This window comes from Papio anubis, chromosome 13 (genome assembly GCF_008728515.1).
Source record: "Papio anubis isolate 15944 chromosome 13, Panubis1.0, whole genome shotgun sequence".
Classification (NCBI taxonomy): Eukaryota; Metazoa; Chordata; class Mammalia; order Primates; family Cercopithecidae; genus Papio; species Papio anubis.
Window position 1 is genome coordinate 43,329,728 of NC_044988.1, and position 24,546 is coordinate 43,354,273.

Sequence of the window (24,546 nt, forward strand, 5' to 3'; positions counted from 1 at the left end):
TAAAAAAATCGATCATGTTCTTGACCAAAGAGGCAACTTTAACAAATCCCTAAAAGTACAGACTTTTAAGGCCATACTGTCTCATCTTTGGCAAATAAAAGTAAATAATAAAAAATGACTAAATTATCTCAACTACCTAGAAATTAAGAAAATAAACCATGAACCAAAGAGAAAAATCAAAAGGGAAATTATAAACTATCTAAAAAGCAATGAGAAGAAAAAGAAGAAAGGAACCCACTACTTACCATAAAAGAAAGAACAGCATCACAACACCCCCCAAAAAATTAAAAAGATGAAATTAAACATAAAAGCTGAAATTAACAGAATAAAGAAATATTTAAAATAATAAATAAAACAAATGATTCTCTAAAACGACCAGCAAGACAGAAAAACCATTGGCATGCCTGATTAAGGGAAGAAGAGAAAGTAAAAATATACAAGTACAGTCATGAATGGCTTAATGACAGGGACACACTCGCAGAAATGTGTCAATAGGCAATTTCATGGTTGTATGAACATCACAAAGTGTACTTACACAAACCTAGATGGTATAACCTACTACACACCTAGGCTGTATGTATGGAATTGCCTATAGCTCCTAGGCTACAAACCTATACAGCATACTACTGTACTGACACCGTAGGCAATTGTACGACAATGGTAAGTATGTGTGTATCTAAACATATATGAACGCAGCAAAGGTACCACAAAAATATCATAATCTTATGGGACCACTGTCATATGTAATCTGTCTTCAACTGACCTATCATGATGGGGTGCATGACTATACAAATACAAAAAGAAGACATAACCATAGAAATCAAATACATTAAAAGAATTATGAGAGAATAACACATACAACTTATTGACCACACTTTGAAAACTTAAGCGGGCAATTATTAGTAACATAAAAGTAACCAAAATTGAGCAGAGAAATGGAAAACCTGAGCGGACTGATTACCCTAGTGAAATGGTTGCCAAATTTGTTGAACATTGGAACCATCTGGGATTCTTGAAAGCAGTTTATGTTGGGCTTCCAACCCCAGCTCTTCTGATTTAATTGATATGGGGTGAGACCTGGACCTGAGAACCCTTTTAAAAGTTTCCCCAAGTGATTTAAATGTGCAGTAAAGTTTGGGAATCACTATGACACCACATTCAGAATGTGGTTCCAGAGCCATTAGCACTGGCATAACTGGGGAGCTTATTAGAAGTGAAGAAGAGGCTGTACCCCAGACCCTCAGAATCAGAATCCACAGCTTAATAAGATCTGCAGTGATTCCTATGTGTACTTAAAAATGTGACAATCCTAGAACATACTAGAAATATGAGTAAAGAACTACCTTTGAAAACAGCACCAGGTCCAGGTGGGTGCACAACTGGATTTTATGTATCCTTTATCTAGCCTTTGGGTTCCAATGTTATTTACACTCTCCCAGGCCTTCGGAAATAACGACAAACTTCCTCATGAAGAATGCTTTCTTATCAGCCTCTATGAGGCCAGTAAAACTTGAATACCTAAATTTGTAGCCTCCCTCATTGAAACAAAACAATGAACCAACCAATGAAAGATGAAGCACACAAGTAAATGTGACTTCCAGATGCCTAAATAAAATACCAAATTGAATATAGCAATATTATCAAAAGAACAATACACTATTATCATTGGGGTTTATTCCATGAATCAGTGCAGCTCACTATGAGAAAAGCTATCATTACGATAGAGAAAAAAGTCATATGATCATATCAAGATGCTGAAAATGTACTTGACACCAAGAGGCTGGCTTACCTAATAATAAATCTAAGCACAAACAGAGACAAAGCAAACAATACAGACTCTTCAGCAAAATTTAGAACAATAAATTGTTCCAAAAGGGGAACACTAGTCTGCCATTCCTATTTTCCCAATCTCTCCAGCCTCATCCTCTTTGCAGCCCTTAAAAATGTCATCTGGAAATAAACTAGTCACAAAAAGACAAGTACTGTATAATTCCACTTACGTGAGATATCTAGGGTAGTCAAACTCATAGAAACAAAGTCACGTGGTGGTTGCCAGAGGCCGGGAACAGTAGGGAATGGAGAGCTGTTATTTAACAGGTATTGAGTTTCAGTTTTGCAAGATGAAAAGTTTCTGGAGATTGGTTGCACAACAACGTGAATATATTTCACACTACTGTATTATACACTTAAAAATGGTTAAGATGACAAATTTTAGGTTATGTGTATTTCACTAAAATTTAAAAATGTAGTCTAAAATTTTGGACCCAGATTGTTACCATATTCTTGTTTACATATATTCAAGAACAACCTTTTACATTGACATTTATGTCTGTCATCTTATTTATAATAATTACTTGGTCATAATTCTCATCTTAATTGTTACTATTCTCATGATTAGTCTATATATCTGTATTTTTATTTATATATCTATGGTTATACTTTCCTGTTCTTAATTTTTTTATTGAATCATCACATTGCCAGTCTTGGGTTTTCAAGTAAAATTTTTACAAATAAAATGAGGAACTCTATTTTTCCATACCATGAGTAATAAAGAATATATTTCCATTGCCTTCGACTGAAGGTGAAGCTCTTTGAATGAAAAAAAAAATGTTTTTTTCATCACAATTTCAAGTATTCTCCACTGTCTCCTGGTATTTAATGTCGATAAAAGGAAATATAGAAGAAGTAACTTGTTTTTCATCCAGGATGAAGAAAATTTCAAAATTTCAAATTTTTCTTTATCCATGAAATGTACAAATTTCAACATGATATATTTAGATACAAGCCTCTCATTATGTGGCTGGAATAGCATTAGTCATTTTGATCTGCACAGATAATTTTTAGCTCATCAAATTTTTCTCCATTTGTCTTTGATCCTACATTCTCCGATTTCTCCACAATGAACACCTAAATAAACCTCGAGTTTTCTATTCTCCCATCATCAACGCTTCTCTCATCATCTTAACCTCTGTGTTTCCTCTGCTTCTGGAGCGTATCTTGGGGTTGTCCTCTATATCAATGCTTCTTTCCACAGGATCAGTGCTGTTTCTTACTCCTCCGATGCAATTTTAACGCTATGAAAGCAATTTAGTTTTTCTTGATATTCTTCCTTATCTCACATAATACCATATTTATTGAAGCTATTCTTTTGTAGGTTCACTTTTCATATAAGTCTTCTGAGTAATCAAATTGTTTTCTCTGGAATTTTTTTCTAGTTTTTTATTTTCAAAGATATGTCCTTGCAGATCTTGATCATATCCCATTTCCCTTGTTCCTCCATATTTTCTCACCAAGGGCATATTGTTGTGTGTGTGTGGTTTTTCCCCCCTTTTTAACATACTCGGTAATGTAAACTAATTGGAAGTGACAGAAAACAGATCAATAAGTCATCTGAAGATCAGCGTAAAGGAAAGAATGAATTTTAAAGCAGTCAGAGGAAACCTTTGAGATTAGTGGAAACGTCATCATCCTTAAGTGTGGTGCTGATTTCATGAGTATATGCATATGTCAAAACTGGCTGCCTGGGGTGGCTCATGCCTGTAATCCCAGCACTCTACAAGGCCGAGGCAGGTGGATCACTTGAGTCCAGGAGTTTGAGACCAGCCTGGGCAACATGGTGAAACCCTGTGTCTACTAAAAATACATAGCATGGTAGTATGCGCCTGTAGTGCCAGCTGCTCAGGAGGCTGAGGCACAAGAATTGCTTAAACCCGAGAAGCAGGGGTTGCAGTGAGCCAAGATCACACCACTGCACTCCAGACTGGGCAACAGTGAGATGCTGTCTCAGCAAAACAAAACAAACAAACAAACACATATGTCAAAAGTCATCTAACTGTACACTATATATATGCAATTTATTGTATGCTATTATACCTCAATAAAGTTAGCAAGTGACCTATAAAGAGTGGTTTCCAAATTTTCAGAAAGTGCTATTTCTACAGCACAAGAAGAATCACAAGTGAATCAGAAACATTCAGTGTAATCAGGAATATTTTTGAAGGTATGAATTACAACAATCAGGTATTTTTTTGCAGCTTCTAGAAAGTTATCTTACCAGGTTCCTCATTCATGGTCAAGTGAACTCTAACTACATTATAGTTTATTCCCTAGTAAACAAAAGCACAAAAGCAGCAACCAGGACTTCTCTATAGCTTATCAAACTGGGAGAAGAGAAACTCTATCCACCTGAGACTACTATTCTGAATCAGTAATTATATTGGAGTGCTACAATTCTCAGTCAGATACCTCTCTATAAAATTCATCATCAGTATGCTACATAAGATGAGGAGCTCAGAAAAATCTTAAAAATAATCATGTCTAGGATGTGGTCTACCTACAGGGCATAAAAGGATCACTGTAAGTATCTCCGCAGAAGTACCTGCTTTTTCTAGGCCTAGGTCAGGTTCTGAGTATGGGAATGATCCCACACACTGCAAGAACAGGTTATTTATTTAGTCTATTACTGGTCTAAGCCTCTGCTTCATAAATCTTGGACACTGCCTACAGCTAGGCATTGCCTTGGATGATAGGTATACAAAAAAGAAGAATGCAATACTCACCCAAAGGGGCTCAGAATTCATTAAGGGGAGTAGATATGAAAATAGAGATAAAACACTGCACTAAATGCTACTACTGTAAAAGAGCACTGCACAGAGGCTCTGAAGAAGTCTCACTGAGGAGGTGACAAGGGAGTACGAGCATTCCAGGCAGAGAAACAACATGAGCAAAGACACAAAGAAGAAGCACATGGCTAACGCTAAACGCATGGTCCATGTGTGCAATGGACAAATCATGAAGGGTTATATTGTATGTCATGCTAACAAGCTAGGCTTAGCCTAGAGCGGAGACCTTGGAAGCATATAAGGAGGTGAATGAAATAATCAGATTTGCACATAACCACAGACCTGCAATGGATATATCAGAGGGATTAAGAAATGAGGCAAGATATCAGCTACAGAGATTAGGAAATGATTAAAATGATGTATGCGAGCTAAAGAGGCAGAGTGTAAATGTTTTTAAAGAGTTACTAAGATTCAGCATCAATTATCTTCTTTATAAAACATTTTGCCCCTCTCATCAGCGGCCTGAGCCTCTGTATTCATTCCTCTGTTCCTTCTACATTCTTTCTCCCAAAAGCTCACAGGTACTCCCTTCTTCACCTGTCAACATTATATAAGGTAACATTATTCATGTGGGCTATTTTTGGGTATCAATTTGGACATGGTAAGCATAAAATGGCAGAATACTTTATCACGTCCCAACAGAAATGCTCATCTTCTAGTTCTACCTTACTTATTTAGAAAACACTGCTCTGCTTAGAAAGTACTTCAATTCAGAAAATGACAGCAGTCCAAAGTACCAAATTTTAAAATGAAAAATCCGTTGCATTGAAAACATTGCTGCAAAGTACACAATGGAGCCAGCATCTTACCATTCATCATGTCACTGTTCGTTTCATGATATTAACAAGTGGAAGTGATGACTTTAATGATAAGATCAAATCTGAAAGTCAAGTGGTTTTCCTGTCTTCTTCCTGTTGAATACTGCAGGAACATAGATACGTGCAAGGTATAGAGCACTGGGCAAGGGGAAGATATGTCTAGTGGAATCAGGAATTAAAATATCACAGCAAAAACAAGAGTTTGGCCCTAGTTTTATTATAGAAAATAAAATGAAAGAGGGTAAGGTCCCTAGAGAGCAGAATGTAAGTCAAAAGACCCCAAAAAGATTTGTAACAACTTTGAAAACCAAAACCTGACCATTCTTTCTTAAATTCTTCTTTGATCAATGACATTATCAAGCAAAAGCTAAGAGTCAGCTAGGTGTGGTGGTTCACGCCTGTAATCCCAGCACTTGAGGAGGCCGGGGCAGGCAGATGACATAAGGTCAGTAGCTCAAGACCAGCCTGGCCAACATGGCGAAACTCCATCTCCTAAAACTACAAAAATTAGCCAGACATGGCCCATGCCTGTAGTCCCAGCTACTCAGGAGGCTGAGGCAGGAGAACTGCTTGAACCTGGGAGGCAAAAGTTGCAGTGAACTGAGATCACGCCACTGCACTCTGGCCTGGGCGACAGAGCAAGACTCTGTCTCAAACAAACAAACAAACAACAGTCAAATTAACATACAAAAGTACTTGTTTAAATTATTTGTAACCGAGATACGCTTTCAAAGTCACACAGAAGGAAAGAAAAATTGAGATTTCAGTAGGAGATTTGTCTAAGATCTTTAAATCACATCCTTTAATCCTATAAGGTAGAAAAAGATTAAAACTCAGGTAGTTAGATACATATCTACTTAATATTTTATTCTGTTTGCAATATATTACTAAAGAATTGTATGCTCTTTTTAAACATTATGCTTAAGTATGCAAGTGGGAGTTGCCTTAGAGCCTGGACAGTTTAGTCCAGCAAGCTTAACTTCTGCAAAGTTCAGTGATTTTAACAAGCCTAGAGCAAGTCCACTATATTTGTGATATAAAACAATCCTGGCTTTCCATCTGTGAGGCAGAAAATGCTTTGCATTATTAAATTGTAGCTGTATGTGGCAAAAGCAGATCTTGTAAATATGGAGAGGGAAAGAATTTAAATTGAGAGGAAACTTTAGATGCAGGAGGTCACTGTAAAAGGAACATGAGGCCAGGCATGGTTGGCTCATGCCTATAATTCCAACACTTTGGGAGGCTGAGGTGGGAGGATCACTTCAGCCCAGGAGCTGGAGACCAACCCAGGCAACAGAGCAAGGCTCTGTCTCTACAGAAAATTTAAAAATCAGCTGGGCATGGTGACACATGCCTGTTGCCCCAGCTACTTGAGAGGTTTGAGGTGGGAAGACTGTCTGAACCCAGGATGCAGGCTGCAATGAGCTGTGACCATGCCACTGCACTCCAGCCTGGGCAACAGGGCGAGACTCCATCGGGGCGGGGGGAAGAGGGGAGTTACATGAGATACTTGGGTAAAAGCAATCACTAAAATACTGCCGAGAGCAGCAGATACAGTCACAATCTCACCTAGAGGAATTTATGACTGAGATCTCTTTTCACATGAGGATTCTGACCCTCCCTTAAGGTGAACCTAGACATTCAACTAAGAAAAATACAGGTTATAGCAACAGCCTTTAAAATTTAGCAAATTACAACCTATTTATGTGCAAGCCCTCTCGGAAGTTTTCTGGAACTAGGCGAAGTATTAATTAAGTGCCTACATCAATATATTAAAATTTTACTTGGATTCTATGTTACCTTATGACACCATTTCAGATAACACAAGACCTTAAAATATTGTTGTAAAGTTAAGGAAAATTTGAACTAACTGTATCCCATGAACGAGTCCTTTCTCTGACAGCCATGTGAAAGGAGAGCACTGTGTTGAAATTAACTCTTCTCCCATTCTTTCTTTCTCTGACCTGTATATTAATACAATTCATGAAATACAAATCTGACTTGCTGAAAAACCCCTGATGACTCACTACTTAAGAACCTATATTCTATATCATGGCTTTAAATGGTGCTCAACATCAGACACTAAGTTCCCTTCCTTTCCCCTTCTTCCATGTGAAATGCTCTTTCCTCTGCTAGGACTATATCCACCCTACAGCCTCTTGTTTGTCTTTTATATCCAAACTGTTCCACGCATCTTATCATATTCCCTGGGAAGGGGTAGACATCTCTGACTCCACTATGATTGCTCCTTTAAATATAAACCTGTGTGCACAGATCTCTTGCCCAGTAGGCAGTCACATTTTTTAAAGGTTTGTCTTCAATTTCAGGCAAGAAATAGTATTCAGAGGTCAAATAAGGGTAATGGTAACTGAGAGGTGAAAGTAAATTCAAGAGACCTTTCTAAGCAGAATATGAATGAATATTTGGAGGATAAGGAAGAAAAAGGGTTCCTGGGAAAGAAATCAGGAGCAACTCTAACCAAGGGTGTCTGGATAGGATTCTGGTGACTCCAGGATATCTTAAAAAGGGAAAAAGCAAAAACAAAGAAAACAAAAAACCCAAGTCTGGTTAAAGAAAATAAATTTAATTTTAGAAATGTTACATTTGAGTTAACCATGAGACATCTAGGGAAACATGTCCAAAAAGTAGTTGGACACTTAGGTCTAAACCATTAGGAGAGAAAGCTATTTCAAAGGCATACATCTAGGAGAAAAAGTAAATATATTTTAAAAATTGCAAGGTACTGAAAACACAGAGAATTAAAGACAAATATCTGATTAAGAAGACAGAAGAAATCACCACACGCAATTTTTTAAAATAGGAAGATTCCTGGATTACCAGGAAAGGTCCTGTTTTCAGAAGCATGGGCAAAGTTTTAAACAGAGCCTGGCCAACTAAATCAAATAAATACTCAGGAACATGGAAGCAAGAACAGAACGGAAAGAAACCAAGGATTGAATGAGAATCATTTCAGTGGGGAGAAAAGCTCAGGAGAAATCAAGAAGGAATTTCAGGGGAAATCAAGATGAGATTTTGACATCCTTCATGTCATGTTACGAAGAAGAGAGCGATGAGACACTTGGTTGAAGGGGCTTGTCTGAATGAGGAGCAAAAGATATATATGTCTTAAAATAAGAAATAAGTTGGCAGATAGGAATCAGTGAAATAAGAGGCAGAGTAAGAGGGCTAGGAAAAGTAAAGGACAGATACAGAAGTTTCAATAGACACGGAAAGTTGATGGCTTCATAAAGTAGAAACACCATGGAAAGGAAAAGAGGAAAAAAATTTATACAATGTTAATACAAGCTTCTACAAAATAAATTCTTGGTAGGAAAAAAGTAATCTCTAAAGATACATTTGTACCCGTTCTCATGTCAATACTGAGATTTATGTAACAAAAGTCACTCCACCTTTCCTTTTATGCCAATAGGCTTACAACAACATTTGCTTTCTAAAAATTACAATTCTATTTCATCATGAGACTTGAAAGCATCTGTTTCTTTTGCCTTCTTTATAAAATCTCTAACATTCTATTCTTATGCATCTTCTGTAACTTGGGTATGTCATCTTAAGCCTTTAGAGAAGAGCAGTATAAAAATTCAACACTTTTTTTTGTTTGTTTGTTTTTGAGACAGAGTGTCACTCTGTCACCCAAGCTGGAGTGCAATGGTATGGTCTCGGCCCACTGCAACCTCTGCCTCCTGGGTTCAAGCGATTCTCCTGCCTCAGCCTCCCAAGAAGCTGGGACAACAGGCAAGTGCCACCATACTCGGCTAATTTTTGTATTTTTAGTAGAGACGGGGTTTCACTATGTTGGCCAGGCTGGTCTCAAACTCCTGACCTTGTGATCTGCCTGCCTCAGGCTCCCAAAGTGCTGGGATTACAATTCAACACATTTCTATCTGGTTCCACATCAAATGATACTTTCTGCAGGAAGCCTTCTTGATCAAACTCGCTGGAAGAGAAAGTAGAATGAAGAAACCCCTCACTTTTATCAAGCACCTGCTATCTGTCAGGTGTGCTTCCCTATCTGATCCTCACAACTGGCATGAACACAATTGACTGCACAGAGCAGTTGGCTGACTTGCTCACTCTCCTGATGACCCTTACAATCATTCAAGGGAAAATTTTAGTTCCAAAGTTCATGCTCTTTTCACTCCACCATGCCACCTACAAGGGCAGGAAACAGTGTTTCACAACTTTGAACTCCTACAACACCTGCATTGTAATACTAATATTTAGTCCTTATCTTAAATATAAATACATATGCAATATATATTTCATATATTATAATTATGTATATATTATTTTGTATATTTTATGAACAAAAACATTTGGGAAAAGCAAGGTTCATGTGTAACTCACATTTTTATCTTCTCCAGTATCTAGCCAAATGTGACACATACAATAGATGCTCAATAAATATCTGTTGGCTGAAAAATCTACCTATAAACAGCTCTTTCTGAATTGTTCATGGTTCTTAGTGTAAAATGGTGTGTATTTTACACAGGGCAAATGGCTGTCTCTGCTTCTAATGTTGAGCTGACTCAAATGTAGTATTTAATTGTTAACTCAGCAATCATTAGGCAATGAATGTTATTTGTTATCTCATAGAGTAGGTGACTGGGGAGACATGGAAAAATCTCCTTCTCTCAGGACCTTACGAGATATTCCTAAATTGGCCCCCTTTTTTTCTCTTTCACATTAAGTATTACAAATAATCAGGCTAGAAGCACTGTGGTGGCTGGGCATGGTGCCAACTGCTATGTAGATCAACCTTTCAAGAGTGGGTTGTATACAAGTTCCCATAATGTACCCTGTAAAATTACGCAGCTGAGGGCTATGCGTTCTTCTGGCTTTTTAAGAGTGATTTGTGAAAGAAACACTTCCCTCATCCTCTCTTCCTTTTCTGAACCCTATTCTAAATTTGAACATTTAAGAACTTTATTGAATGTGATGTCTCCAAACAAGTTAGAGAATAAAGAAGAAAAAAGTTTCTAAAACAGAATTATGTTTAAAAAAAAAAAAAAAAAGTCCTTTGATTTTAGCACTGACCCATACAGACCTCATTCTCAAATTACTTAAAGGCTTTACCTACGATGTCAGGTCTTACCTGTCGTTAACTAGTTCTTTCAGCATCTTTCTCCAAATATTTTTATGAATAGAGGCCTATTTATAGTTGAATGCATACTGTCTAGTACCAAAGTTTAAAATAACCTTTTAAGTAGCATGAAATAGTGCATTTTTCCTCATTGAAAATATCTTGATCCTAATGGACACAATAAATGAGGACATGAGAAGAAACAGATATGAATTTATTAAGAAGTGAATGAGGCCGGGCGCGGTGGCTCAAGCCTGTAATCCCAGCACTTCGGAGGCCACGCATGGATCACGCAGGTCAGGATCGAGACCATCCTGGCTGCAACACGTGAAACCCCGCCTCTACTACAAAAAATACATAAAAAAACTAGCCGGCGAGGCATGGGCGCTCTGCAGTCCCGAAGCATTCCGAGGCTGGAGGTGGGCAGGAGGGCCGGCGAATCTGGAGGCGGGCGAGCTTGGGAAGAGACCGCTACCAGACGAAGCCATGTATAGGAGCAGACTCATCCCAAAAAAAAAAAAAAAAAAAGAAGTGAATGAGGCCAGGTATGGCGGCTCACGTCTGTAATCCCAGCACTTTGGGAGGCTGAGGCAGGTGAATCACAAGGTTAGGAGTTCGAGACCAGCCTGCCCAACATGGTAAAACCCCATCTCTACTAAAAATAGAAAAATTAGCCAGGCACGGTGGCAGGCGCCTGTAATCCCAGCTACTCAGGAGGCTGAGGCAGGAGAATTGCTTGAACCCGGGAAGCAGAGGTTGCAGTGAGCCGAGATCGCACCACTACACTCCAGCCTGGGCAACAGAGTGAGACTCCATTTCAAAAAAAAAAAAAAAAAAAAGTGAATGAAATATGATTTGAAAAAGCCAGAGTAAATTTCTCTTTTCTTTGACTTTGACCTTAAACACCACATTTGAAGATAAAATGTGGTATGAGGTCCTCAAGGGCCTATGCAAATTTGTCTCCCTTTATGTACAGATTAAAACGTACTAAGTTTGTCCTAAATTCTAAGATTTGAAAAATCAAGCAAGTATCGGCTCCAGTGATCTCAACAGATGAACAGATGACAATGAATACTGCAGATTTTGAACTAGTTTTCCTAATAATTACCTGGTTCATTTCTATTAGTTTTATGACAACCCTCTGTTGATTTTGATTTCAGTATCTATAAAATAACATTGAAAAGAGAGCTATCTCAAAATTTTTAGGACTTAAAGAATTTCTTAAGTGCAAGATAAGCACATATCTATCATTAATAGATAATCCTTCTTTGATTTACTCAATTATTTATTTAGTGTCATCCTTGTTCCAGAGAGGATATAAGGTGGCTTACTTGAGGTACACCCGATATATAATCCTACAGGTTCCTAGAGGTGTTGCCACACTACATGCATAAGTCAACACACAAAATAGCACAAGCACCTATAAAACCTACAAACAGGAAAGTAGCATGTTAAGTCCATGTTATTCCAGGTAAGAAAGTTCTGCTTAATGTTACTAGAAGGGCCCCAAAAGTTTATATCATAAAATTTGCAAAAACTGCCCTAGGATTTAACATGTCTTCGTCATATTACCAGCCTAGAATTCCCCACAAAACTACAGCCTTCCTGAACTCCAAAAGAAGACATTAGTTTGGAACTGACTTAGAAGCTAAAATCTGAATTCTAGATTGCTATGTTTTCCTTGGATTTTACCCATTCTAGCATTAGGCAAGTGATTGAGATTGGGAAATCTTAAAGATCATAGTCCAAAGAATGTAGACACACAAAATAATAAAGCAAGTCAAAGCTAATTTCCAAAGATTACAACCCAATCAATCACACATTTCCAAAAAGTAGCAGTGGAGTTTTTAATTATTAAAGGTAAAAAGAGATTCACGTCTAAATCCCAAAATTAATGGTTTACCCTCATTTGGTCCACAAGAGTTGTTTGCTATAGCCGAGAGAGGACATTTTTAGTTCTATTGCTCAGGAGGGATTAACTTGTTAAAAGGAAAAAAAAAAAAAAAAGTGAATATAAATATATAACTTCTGACTCTATCATAAACAAGGCAAATGTATATCCCTAGAAAAATGAAGTGCTTAGCGCATCTCAGCCAAAATTGCAATGCCATGTCCCTAGGTGCTATCTATCTGAGTTATAGAGAACCTTCACTCTGAAAAGATTATGGCGCCCATCCCTGCCATATAACAAAGAATGCAAACAAAATATTAAGTCACAAATAGTTTAAAGAAATACCATAAAGGCTACTTAAAAGCTCTATAAAATAACAAATGACAAAAGAAATTTAAATATTTTACAAAATATTATCAAATATTCCTTCTTCCAAAAATGTGTTGCCTTTGTTGCTTGTGCTTAAATACTAATTCCAATACAGAAACTCAAGGTAAGAACTAAAGGCCTATCTGTAGATGTCCATACTATAGTTTGAAGAGCTTTAGGGTCACCCTTCAGAAGTTCTAAGTCAGCAAGGAAGTAGTCTCAAAGTCAGACATTCAAGTCTGATGCTGGAGAAAAACCAAGCCAGAGAAGGTGTTAAGTTTGTGGGTGGGCATATGTATCTGCACCTACAGGATGATTGGATGGGATTCCACCTTCAAGTCAACAGTGGGGAACAGACTTCAAAGAGCCTATACCTCCAAAAGGGCTTGAATTTTTGTCATCTCTTCCCAAGTCGTTGGGGAATAAACACAAGAATAGATGGTAGCAATTTCCATGGGTTGCACATCTCCCAGTGGAAAACTACCAGTGAAAAGAAAGTGTTGGCATTCAAGGTGATCTTTTTCAAAAGCTTAGCTTGTATTTGGTATAACAATTCAAGCAGCAAAGTGATTTGATTGTTTCATTGCTTGTGGTGGTAGACTGAATTTTCTCACAAATGGATCGTGCCTTCTCAAGATACTGAATCTCAATTTTGGAGATTTCATATATTGGCCAAGGCCAGAATACAGAGATAAAAAGAGCTTCCTAAAGATAAATTATGTCCTAAAACACCAAATATGCTTATATTTATAAAAACAAGCTTTTAATAGAAAGTATAATTTATACCAATTGACTACAAAACAAAAAACTTAAGTTCTAGTTGTTCACATTAGAAATTAGAAAACATTTTATATTCTAGGTTTAATTTATTTCAAAGTATTACAAAACAAACTCATAAGCTCATAAAAAATTCTTTAATAATCTCTATCGTTGAGTCCAAAACAGAATTCCTTAATAAGCCTTATGGTTGAGTTTATAGTATTACAATACACAAAGCATATTAAAATGAATATTTTACATTCTGGATAATCAAATAAAAATCTAATTCTATTCCATTTAAGTTGGATATAATGTGTATTTTATTACATTCTGGCTCTAAAAAACTAGAATTGATGTATGATTTACATATACACAATTTTCAACTAATCATAAAATGTATTTATCTGTAGCATCCCAGTTTCAGGACAGTCTCAAAAAGGTTTGAGTTCTAAGGAAAATTTAAAAGGGAAAAAAAATTAGAGATGTTCTACCTTGATTGTTTGTTTGCCATGTTATATGCAAACAGAGAAATAAAGAGATACTACATTGAATGAAGCAAAAATGAAATTTTAACCAAGCTTCTTGACAAATATTGAAAAATCGAATGATGTTACATAACTATTCAAGGATTATTTATTCAGCTCAAGTAGAGAACGGTTTTAGGTGAGTATAATTCCTTCTGTACATGTTCAGAAATGCACTTCAAACAATAACTACTATATTAATTTCAAATCAAGCTTTCATTCAAATGCAGAAAACATATCCGTTGTTTAGTCCAACTTATAATAGCTATCAACTCTTTTTCCACCAAAGGTTCCCCTCTACTCCCACCTCATTCTTTGTAAGATGAGTAAGAAGACTTTTAAAAAATGTTTGGATAAAATTCATTTTGTCTACCATGCAACACAAGGAAAATAGCAGTTAATTAAACAGGAAAAAATATTGGTAAAGTTAAAAGACCCTGTAAGTTAATGAAATACTCTGAACTTCAGAAAATTTTTGACAAAATGTATTATATTCTAAACATTCTTTTTGGAAAGATAACTAAAATAATATCAATCCTCCATTCACACCCAACAAAATAAAATAAATTTAACTGGGAATTACATTTTAAATTGTTCATTTTTAATGTTTTGCTCTCAATGTATAGTAATATTTAAATGATTTATGAAGAAAATGACAAATCAACTTAGCATACATTTTTAAACGTGTTTAATTAGGAATTTTTATCTTTGAAGTGTATCCTACTTTTGTCAACAATATGATTTTGTACAATACAGAATTAGTAAGTATTTGGAAAAAGATAATTTTTCTAAAATAAACAATATAGACAGGATTCAGAAAAACAGTCTGTTTTGATTTTGCATTTTTACTTGTATATCTACTTGCTGTATCTTTCTAAAATCATGTTAAGACAAAATTGGTCTGATAGATTTTCTGCAATTTTGGGGTTCTTCTGGTATTTCAGCCTCATATTAGCTAAGCACAACTTCTAGGAAGATCAAACGATGGAGGACCTAAAAACTAACTCTACCTGAGGAAACTTTTCCTATTACTTCGTATGAACTTTTTGGTTTATTTTCAATGAAAAGATAGATGAGACTGTTTGGGGAGATGGGGGGCATGTGTAGCTGGTTCGGGCTTTTTGTGTTTGGTTTTGTTTTTGTTAGTTTATTCTTAGAGCACTCTTTTACTAAAGTCACCAATATAATTCACATTCTTTTAATAATGAAAAACTCCTTGTGCTAGTTTTATCTCATGAGAAAAAACACGGCTCCTAAATCAAAAGCAAAATGCTGTATGTTCAGAGCTATATGAAGACAGCCAAGTTATAAAAGCCCATTTTCAGATCTGGAACAACTTCTGAAAACAAAGAGGGTATTTGGGATACCTTACGCTACAGAAAAAAAATTCCTGCTTTCATTATTTCCTGATTCTGGAGATCCAAGAAAAACCTTATGGAATAAAATGTCTTGCAAAAATCCTTCAGTGAAAACATAACCAACCACTCCCACCCCCAACCCCCTTTTAAAGTAATGAGAGTTGATAAACTATAATTACAGTATGAAAATGTTTACATTTTCTTATGAGTTTTAAAAGAAAGATTAAAAGATTCATTGGCTTTTCAAACAGCAATTATTTTAGCATCTAAAAGATATACAACTAAAATATATGCATATTTATTTTCAAAGAAACACCAACAAAAATTAAAACATTGGTGATCAGGTAAATACTGATGACGCCAATATAAAAGTATTTGCCACTGCAAAGGGCCTAAGCACAATCACATCTTGTCCCGATCATACCTGCCTGCCAGAACAAAATAGGCAGCTGACCAATTATGGGGTGTTTATCTATACAGTGGTACCTTTGTTCTCCAACAATGTCAGATTGCAAACGTCCTGGAACACATATTTACCTGGAGGATTCTTGGCAGGATCATTGTGGCTTGGACTTCCTGATTGTCCAGAATCTGTAAAGAAATCACAGAAAATGTTTTCTTTTTAATTTGTTTTGAAAGAATTTCACAATCCTCAAGGGACTTGAAAAAAAATGTTTAAGGTATAAAAATGAAGGTGAGTGCTTTAAATAAAATATACTTTCCCAAGCCTTTTGATAGAAACATTTTACTCATCCAACTAGATAAATGCATATACATATTTCTATGTCAAAAGGAAAAGACAAGTATTGGTCTACAGTTTTCTTGGGCTAGAGCAAAGGTTTTTTGAAACAAAAGATCTGGCTACAAAGCCACTGAAGATGGTTTGAAGGTTAGGCAAATACTGAGGCCTGCCAGTAGCAATATGAAATAAAGCAGATATATTCTCTTAAAAATGCAATCTGAGTGTAATTAAACATGCATTTAAAAGCCTGAAAGTATGTTTTTATTCAATGAGTAAAATACACAGAAATGAGAGTCCGCTTTTCCAGGATTTCACACACAAGCACACATACCCACTCCAATAATCCCCCAACCTACTGGATCCAGGCCCAGATTTGTCTACATCCCATAATAGCAATCGATTTGCAAACACCAAGAAAAGCATAAATTACTAGGTAGAAACCAACATGGCTTTGTGGAGAGCAAATGGTTGGATCAATTTAATTTCCAACCATGACAGATGGACAGACTTTGCAGATAAGGAGGAAGAGATCAATGTCGTATATCTGAATTTCCTACCCCATATTATTTCTCATCGATGCTACAGAAAGAAACGTGGAAGATATACAACTGTTAGGCAACATGCCTTTCTGGACTCATCTGACACTGTTGTGTTTTGCTCACTCCTCTTCCCTCCTTGTCCCCTCTGCATTTATCTGTGTCATTTGCCCATATTATTATACACTTACTTGCAAGTTGCTTTGTAATCTTCTTTTATTGGTTCTAGCATTTAAGTTTTGTCTCCCCAACTAAATTGCATATTCCTAAGCAGAGGCAGAGATTCTGTCTACTTCTTTTGTGTCTTCCTCAGTGTGCTGTTCATGGCTGTGAATGCACTAGGCTTGCAGTAAACGCCAGAGGAATGGATGGCTCAGCTCCAGCAGCCTCTTTACTTGCCTAGAAAAGGCAATTTTGAACTTGATAATGAATTTCAACAAAATTTGATAGGTGGGGCACAAATGACAGTTCTGTCATATACTGCCATATACTGACAAGTCTCTTCCCCCAAACCTTGCCATTATACTTGAGCCAAGAAAGTGATTTGGTTAAGCAGGAAAATCATATGCTGGTTTTTTTCATCAGAGTTATTCTGTCCTTCCAGGTAAGTGATTAACATACTGAAACTGCTGCTTCTACGATTAAATGTAAGAACATCCTGTTAGTTTCTTCTCATATAAAACCTGGTTATTTATTTCTGCCCTTTGCCTCGTGCCTGTTAGCTTAGATATAATGTTGAGATCAGAATTTTACCCCTTCATCCCATTTCCTTAATTGTCTTTTTGGTTTTATTCTAGAACAGATCTCATGAAATCTTAGCAAGCATATTTAGTGATTCCCACATTTTCCTCCAATTGTTTCCTGATTTCTCAAAATGAAAGTAAAGAAACTAGAAATGACCACTCTTCATCTGGCTCGAGTCTCCTGAAGACTGTCAGAGAGCTGAGAATACTCTAAAAATCCCATCTCCCATGAAGTCCTCTTATTACTTTTTCTGAAATCAAGGCAAGATTCAGTGACTTATAAATTAGAAGATCAATCTTCTTCGTTCTACATTCCTATAAAAAAGTGGTACAATATGGGCCACTTTCCAGGCCTGGAGTATGATAGCTACATAAAAATGATAAATCGTAACTTTTTGCTACAGCATCAGCTATTTTTCCCTTGAGTCCCTCTGACAAATGTCTCTCAGCATTGATACTACATTCCAGTTTAATTTCTCAAGTGATTCTAACACGTTTTAGGAATTCCTACTTATGTATAATCCACCCACTGACCAGAGCCTCCCTATGTTTTATTTTCCCTCCAAAGCTGTCTCACTCTTACGAAGGTCTAGACATGCATCCCTCGGCGTCGCTAATGCCACGCTTGTGATGAAACCTGAGATAGTTAAAGTTCTCACTTCGTTGCAGCAGTCGCCTCATTTCAGGAGTTGTAGACTCTCTGCATGAGCCTTAGCGTGTTTAGTTACAGCAGCCACAAAACTCTTTTCCATCATCTGTTGCTAAAATTTGGGTCCAGCAGAGAAAAGAATGAAAGTCTCTTCCATTCTTAAGAAAGCATCCAGCTAGAACAATGGCACCCCCTGTTACCACAACATCCCACTTGAGAAACTCTATTCTTTTCTGCTGTAAATTATTTTTTCTTCTCATTTCCAACAATTGCAGACCAACTTCTTTGACTGAAAAAATATACTTACTAAAAAACCCACAAGCATTTGAGGGAAAGCTGAAGTAGACCCTAAATTTGAGGCACACATTTGCTTTTTGTAGCAATTCCACTTTCTAAAATGATCTGCTGTTTACTGGCACACAATGACAGACTTTCCTTCATACGCCAAAACTCATGCCCTCTCATGAAATAAAACAGGGTATACTGTGTCCCAGAAACATAGGAGAGAGCCCTCTCAGTGAGCAAATGACAGAGCATTTACTTTTCAGACTGCAAATTCTAACACTATAATCTACTCTTAACTCTTATGTCACCTTATATTGGTCACTTAATTCCAACTGCTGGAAAAGGAAGTAACCAGGGAGTCGCGGTTGGCAGAGAAACCAAAAATGAACTGTTATTGTGGTTGACTTCAGAGAAAGAATTATTCAGACCACATCTAAACCCCTTCCAATTCACCACCTAGGTCAAATTACTCTATACCCAAAGGTTTTATTTAACCACTTCCATCACTTTGCTCAACACCCCCCACCTCTCTCTCTCTCTCTCTCTCTCTCGGTGTGTGTGTGTGTGTGTGTGTGTGTGTGTGTGTGTGTGTGTGTGTGTACTTAATATGTTATAGTGAAGCCTGGCTCTGTCCCTCACTAGCGGCATGATCTTGTACAAAATTACTTACTCTTAAGTGTCTTGGAGTCTGGATCTTGAAAACTGCAATAATATTATCTACCTTGTAAAATCATTGCAAGATTATATCATATTAAGCACCAAAAGCATTGAGTCAGACACAGTCTATATTATCAGTAAAGACATCATTAATATTAAGCATAGAGCCACATTAAAAATGATTAATATATTTAATGGTTTAAACATTATTAAAATGAAAAAAAAGTAATCATTTTAATGTGGCTCTATGCTTAATGATAACTAACTTTTAGGAAGAAAGGGAGAAAAGGGACATAACTAAGTTCTGTCCATCCCAACACAAGCATCTAAAAAATGACTGGTGGGTTGACTAAGCATGGAGAAGCGTGCGTCCACCTGAGGAGTCCTGTGTAAATGCTTTCATCCCTCACTCCCCAAAAGGGAGGAGCCCACTGCTGCTTCAAGGCTTTTAGGAGCTGTCATGCTCAAAAGGCAGTAGATAGCAGCCAGTTGATGAAAATTACCTTCCAGAAGGCTGAAGTCTTTGAGGAACAAGGCTGCTAAGAGTTGTGAGCTGCCCAGCATACTGGGTATAGTGTCTGGAAAAAAATTTTTTTTTTTTTTTTTTGAGACAGAGTCTTGCTCTGTCACCCAGGCTGGAGTCCAGTAGTACTATCTCAGCCCACTGAAGCCTCCACCTCCTGGGTTCAAGCGATTCTTGTGCTTCAGCTTCCCGAGCAGCTGGGACTACAGGCGCACACCACCATACCCAGGTAATATTTGTACTTTTTGGTAGAGACGGGGTTTCACCATGTTGGCCAGGCTGGACTCGAACTCCTGGCCTGAAGTGATCCACCCACCTTGGCCTCCCAAAGTGCTGAGATTACATGTGTGAGCCACCACGCCCAGTTTAGTGTCTGGAAAGATTTTGATGCAGTTGAGAAAAAGAGAGGAGTTTTTGAAGGCAGCCAACCAAAACCAGTCCTCCCTCATTCTCTTCCACCTCTCATTTTCTCTTCCTTGATCTCAATCTCTATTTTCTACATTTCTGCGTTGTCTCTTTCTGACTTGACTGGGCATAATGTTGAACTGAAATAAATTTTGTATTACATATTTATGAAAGTTTCATGTTCCCCATTCTTTAAATGTGGATTAAACATATGTTTATTCTTCTAAAAAAAAAAGGTAATGAAGTTACTTCTAAATTATTATCTTTTAAAAGTAATCAGTTCCTTCCTCTCCAGGTTAAAGATTCTCCAAGCACAAGAAAAGGTTCACATTCATGCAGGACCCTTACCAACTTTTCAATCCTTTTGTACACTCCTTTTGTAAAAAGCAGTCAATCTCTGGTGGCTCTTCCAATATCTAAGCTTTACCCGAGGAGTGAGCAGTTTTTTCTAATGACCCAATTTTACGGAAGATCCTAGGATACGTAAGTGATCAAACAGCTTGTCCAAAGTTACAAAGCAACTATTAAAACTTCTGTTCTCTATATGGGCAGCCTATTCAGACACAATACTTCTTGAATTGTTATGATGCAATCCTAAAATAATGCACAGCCAAATGACTTTTCAGTAGTTTAACTGTTTCTGGGAAACTTATCTTCCCCTAACTTCCCTCACCCTTCCAACTATTCACCAATACATTCAAGAATCTTTTTCTTAAGCCTTTAGCTACTTTCTATATCTAAGTTGGAAGTAATCATTAGTATCACTGAACTCTATACACTAATTGATGTCTTAAAGAGAGGCCAATTCTATAAATCAAATTTAGTTTGGATTGTCTCCATCAAGCAAAGGAAATTCTAATGTTTTCTGGACAATCTGGTGGAAGCTCTATAAGATGTGTGTTAGATATATATGACAATAAATAAATAATAGCCTGTAAAGTATTTCTTACTGAGCACTAACTTTCTGGAGTAGATACACTGCAACTATCTGAGGTAGATAAATCATCAAAACTGTCAAAGATTTTTTTGTAGGTCATTAATGTAAGCATCATTCAAATGTAAATCAATTAAGATTTATGCTCATGCCTGTAAATTCCAGCACTTTTGGAGGCCAAGGCAGGCAGATTGCTTGAAGTCAGGAGTTCAACACCAGCCCGGTCAACATGGTGAAACCCTGTCTCTACCAAAAAATACAAAAAAGTAGCTGGGTGTGGTGGCACACACCTGTAATCCCAGCTACTTGAGAGGCTGAGACATGAGAATCGCTTAAACCTGGGAGGTGCAGGTTGCAGTGAGCCAAGATTGGCTCATGTATTCCAAACACTTGGTAATGTTTGGAACACAGTAAGTGCTCCATAATGCTTATTAAATTTATATTTAATTTACAATAATGATCTTTAAATATTGTTTTTAAAAAAGAATACACACTCTATGCCATGTAGAGGTTCAGAGGCTACCTGAAGAGACAGAAATATACAAATAAAAAAATACACAAATCAAGAGGGAACAGATGATTCCTAGGAAGGGTGGGCAAAGTCATATCATAAAAGATATCAAAAGAAGGTGACCTTAGGAACAATGCCATGAAAAAATGACCTGATTTCCCACCTTTCTAAGACATATTTCACTCCTTTACCAAGATGATCTTTATAAGACCCAAAACTGATTAAGCTAAACATCTGCTAAAACCTTTACATATATTCTGAAACTAGTATGCCATTCATGGCACCTTGATCTGGCCTCCATCAGCACCTGGGTCATACTGAACCTTTTGGTTCCTTGTGTGTCTCCTGCATTTGATGTCTCCAAGTCTGTGCATAATGTTCCCCCTTTTTTCTCCCTGAAGTCCCCCATGGTGAGGTCATCCCCTTTAGATCCTCAACAATATGACACGAGGCGTACTGCCCTATTTAGCCTTATATAGCCCTAATCTTTGGGATAAGGCCTGGCACATTTGGTTAAGTCAAATGAACAGAAAACCATCAGTCTATAAACTATGAAAGTGCACAAAAAAGAAAGACAAAGCATATTGCTCTGTGTAAAATCATACATTAGAAGTCAAACAGATAAATTTCTTGTGGCAAGCCAGGGAAACAGACACACAATTCCCAGGGCTAAGTCTACCAGTCTAATGTAAGGCTCAGTCCTACTTCCCAACTTCCTGAAGAAATATTTGGAAAAAGATAGGGTGGCTAAGACGTACTATTTTGAGTCAGAAATTATTTTTTGTCCATCTCCTATAAAGAGAAGAAACATTTGGTGAAAATCCAGGTCCCTACTTTGCAAGCACTGGGCCAAGAAAGTTTTAATGACCTTTATACATAAACTTTCTACTCCTAGATGAAACTTCTTTTAGGAACTCTTTTTATTCTCTGACACCATAGCTTGAGGATCAACAGAAAAAGATAACTGGAGAAGCATAATTTTAATTTATAATGATTTTGGTACAAAGAAGGAGCTGTACAAGGTGAGTTTTCAGGTCCCCTATGGCTCTAAAACTCTATGATTCCATAACAATATAGCTTTTATATCAAGGGATATCAGAGGAGTAAATGAAACCCACACTGTAACCTATTAACCTACAGACAGCCTCTTGCTAGAACTAAACGTAGTCATCATGTGATAAAGGGCCCCTTTGTCATAGTCCTTTGCCTTAAGCAGGTGAAGAAATAGCCCATTGTCAATGAAAGAATACCATGAGATTTTTTTAAGGCTTAGAACAGTCTCTTTCTTTCTCTCTAAAACATTATTAATTGATAATATAATAAAACAGTATATTTTTACAATTAAGTATATAGCATGCCAGAAACAAGATGTAACAGGTAAGAAACAAAAGCTTGAGGGAAGGAATACAAATGCATGTATTTTATAGTAGGAGAATAAAAAGGTAAAACAAAAACATCTATATTATCAAGGGTAATGGAGACCAAACTATTCTCCTTGGGTTAAACCTTCTTCTCTCTCTTCCCCTCTCTCTGCCCAAAGTTTTCTACCACACCCTTTGCAGTTTACTGTCTCCCATGACTGATTCCTTGGGATTTATAGCACATTAGCTTTCCATAGTCACAATTCTTATTACATAATTTGGCTTTTTTTTTTTCCAGCACAGTTAAAACACTAGGCAGCTTCAGTTTTAATGGAAGATTGCTTCATTGCTTTGGGTGACACAAAATTATAGTTTTACATTATTTTGTTTTCTATTAGATGTGTATTAAAATAAGACAATGAAAAAACACAGGAAAACTGAGTGTTTTCCTTGCCTCTCGTAAGCATGTAAATATTTGGGAAATGGTTTCTCTCTCTCTCTCTCTCTCTCTCTCTCTCCCCCCCCCCATGCTTCTCTCTCTCTGTGTGTGTGTGTGTGTGCATGTGTGTGTGTGAGTGTGTGCCTGCATCTTCCTTTATCTCCCTGTCTCCCTCTCTGCTTCTGTCTCTCTGTCTCTTTTCAACAGGGCATTAAATTATTTGGAGTCCACTTCACTGCAAAACTTGGTTAACAAGCTGTACATGGGAAGTTTTAACTTTATCGCTTTGTTAATGGAATCCCTGACCTTGTTTTTTTTTTTTTTTTTTTTTAAGTGAATCTGTACTCCTCCTAAACCCAGTTCTGAGCAATAAGAGAAATTAGACCTCTCTGAATATTTTGGCAGAACCAAAATAACATTTGGGAGATGCAGTTTCCTGCATATTTTAAACCATTTACTATTTCACATTTGAAGGCCTATATCTTCAGATCCCTCTTTCTGTTGGTTAACATTGGTTTTAAAATATATGTTTGATTTAGCAAAATGCATAGTTTAAAAAGATGTTGCTACAGTTAAGATCTTCACGATAAAATAATTTCATTAACCAAAGAAAACTACAGAATAAGAGAGTAGATATTTCGTTCCTGAACATTCCACTTGTTTTATCATTAAGCTTTCTTTTAAAGAGCCACTTTTTGGCTTAACAAGGAGATTAGGTTCAAAGCGTCGTATCCCATGGATTAAAATAAGGATTTGTTAAGGCTCAAGACTGAAATTTGTCCACAGGGAATTAACTGAAAAACATAGGCCACTGAAATTTAAGGTGGGAAAAAAATCATATATCAAAAATCACATATCAAAAAAAAAATCAAATCAAACCATTCTACCACAGGGGACTACTAATGAAACTCCTGCAAATATGAAACCCCTGCACAAAAAGCGTTAAACCTGCCAACATCTCTGACCAGAGCGCTGTGGTACTTCATTAAGTAGCACCAACCCACGCCCTCAACAATGGGAAGCTAGGATAATCGTATCTGACCTTTCTGCCCCACCCTAAGATTAAGTTCAATGACTTTCTACTGATCTAGGGATTGAGTGAACCAAGCGTCATAATCAGGATCACCTACAGTTCTTGCTTTTGAAGGCTTTAACCTATAGAATGCAAAAACACCGTACTGGTCATTGTCAGGATTGCTTTCTACAGCGTGTTTTCAATAAAGTAAATAAAATGTGGTAATTAAATCAAGATTACACAATATGTTTTTGATTTGTAATCTTATTTAAATTAATTAACTGACTCAATCCTTGCTTAGTTT

The 24,546-nt window shown here is 36.8% G+C and overlaps 1 protein-coding gene across 22 annotated transcripts in view; it reads right to left on the reverse strand.

Annotated features, from left to right (window-relative positions):
- NFIB (nuclear factor I B) overlaps positions 1 to 24,546 on the reverse strand; it is a 241,206-nt gene that overhangs the window by 80,151 nt on the left and 136,509 nt on the right. For all 22 annotated transcript variants that reach the window (XR_004177879.1, XM_009188750.4, XM_031654240.1 and 19 more), the window contains one exon: positions 15,980 to 16,033. Coding sequence is in view for 20 of the 22 variants with exons in the window: in XM_009188750.4 (XP_009187014.1) it covers positions 15,980 to 16,033 (54 nt within the window). In the remaining 2 variants the exon portion in view is untranslated. The remainder of the gene's footprint in view (positions 1 to 15,979; positions 16,034 to 24,546) is intronic.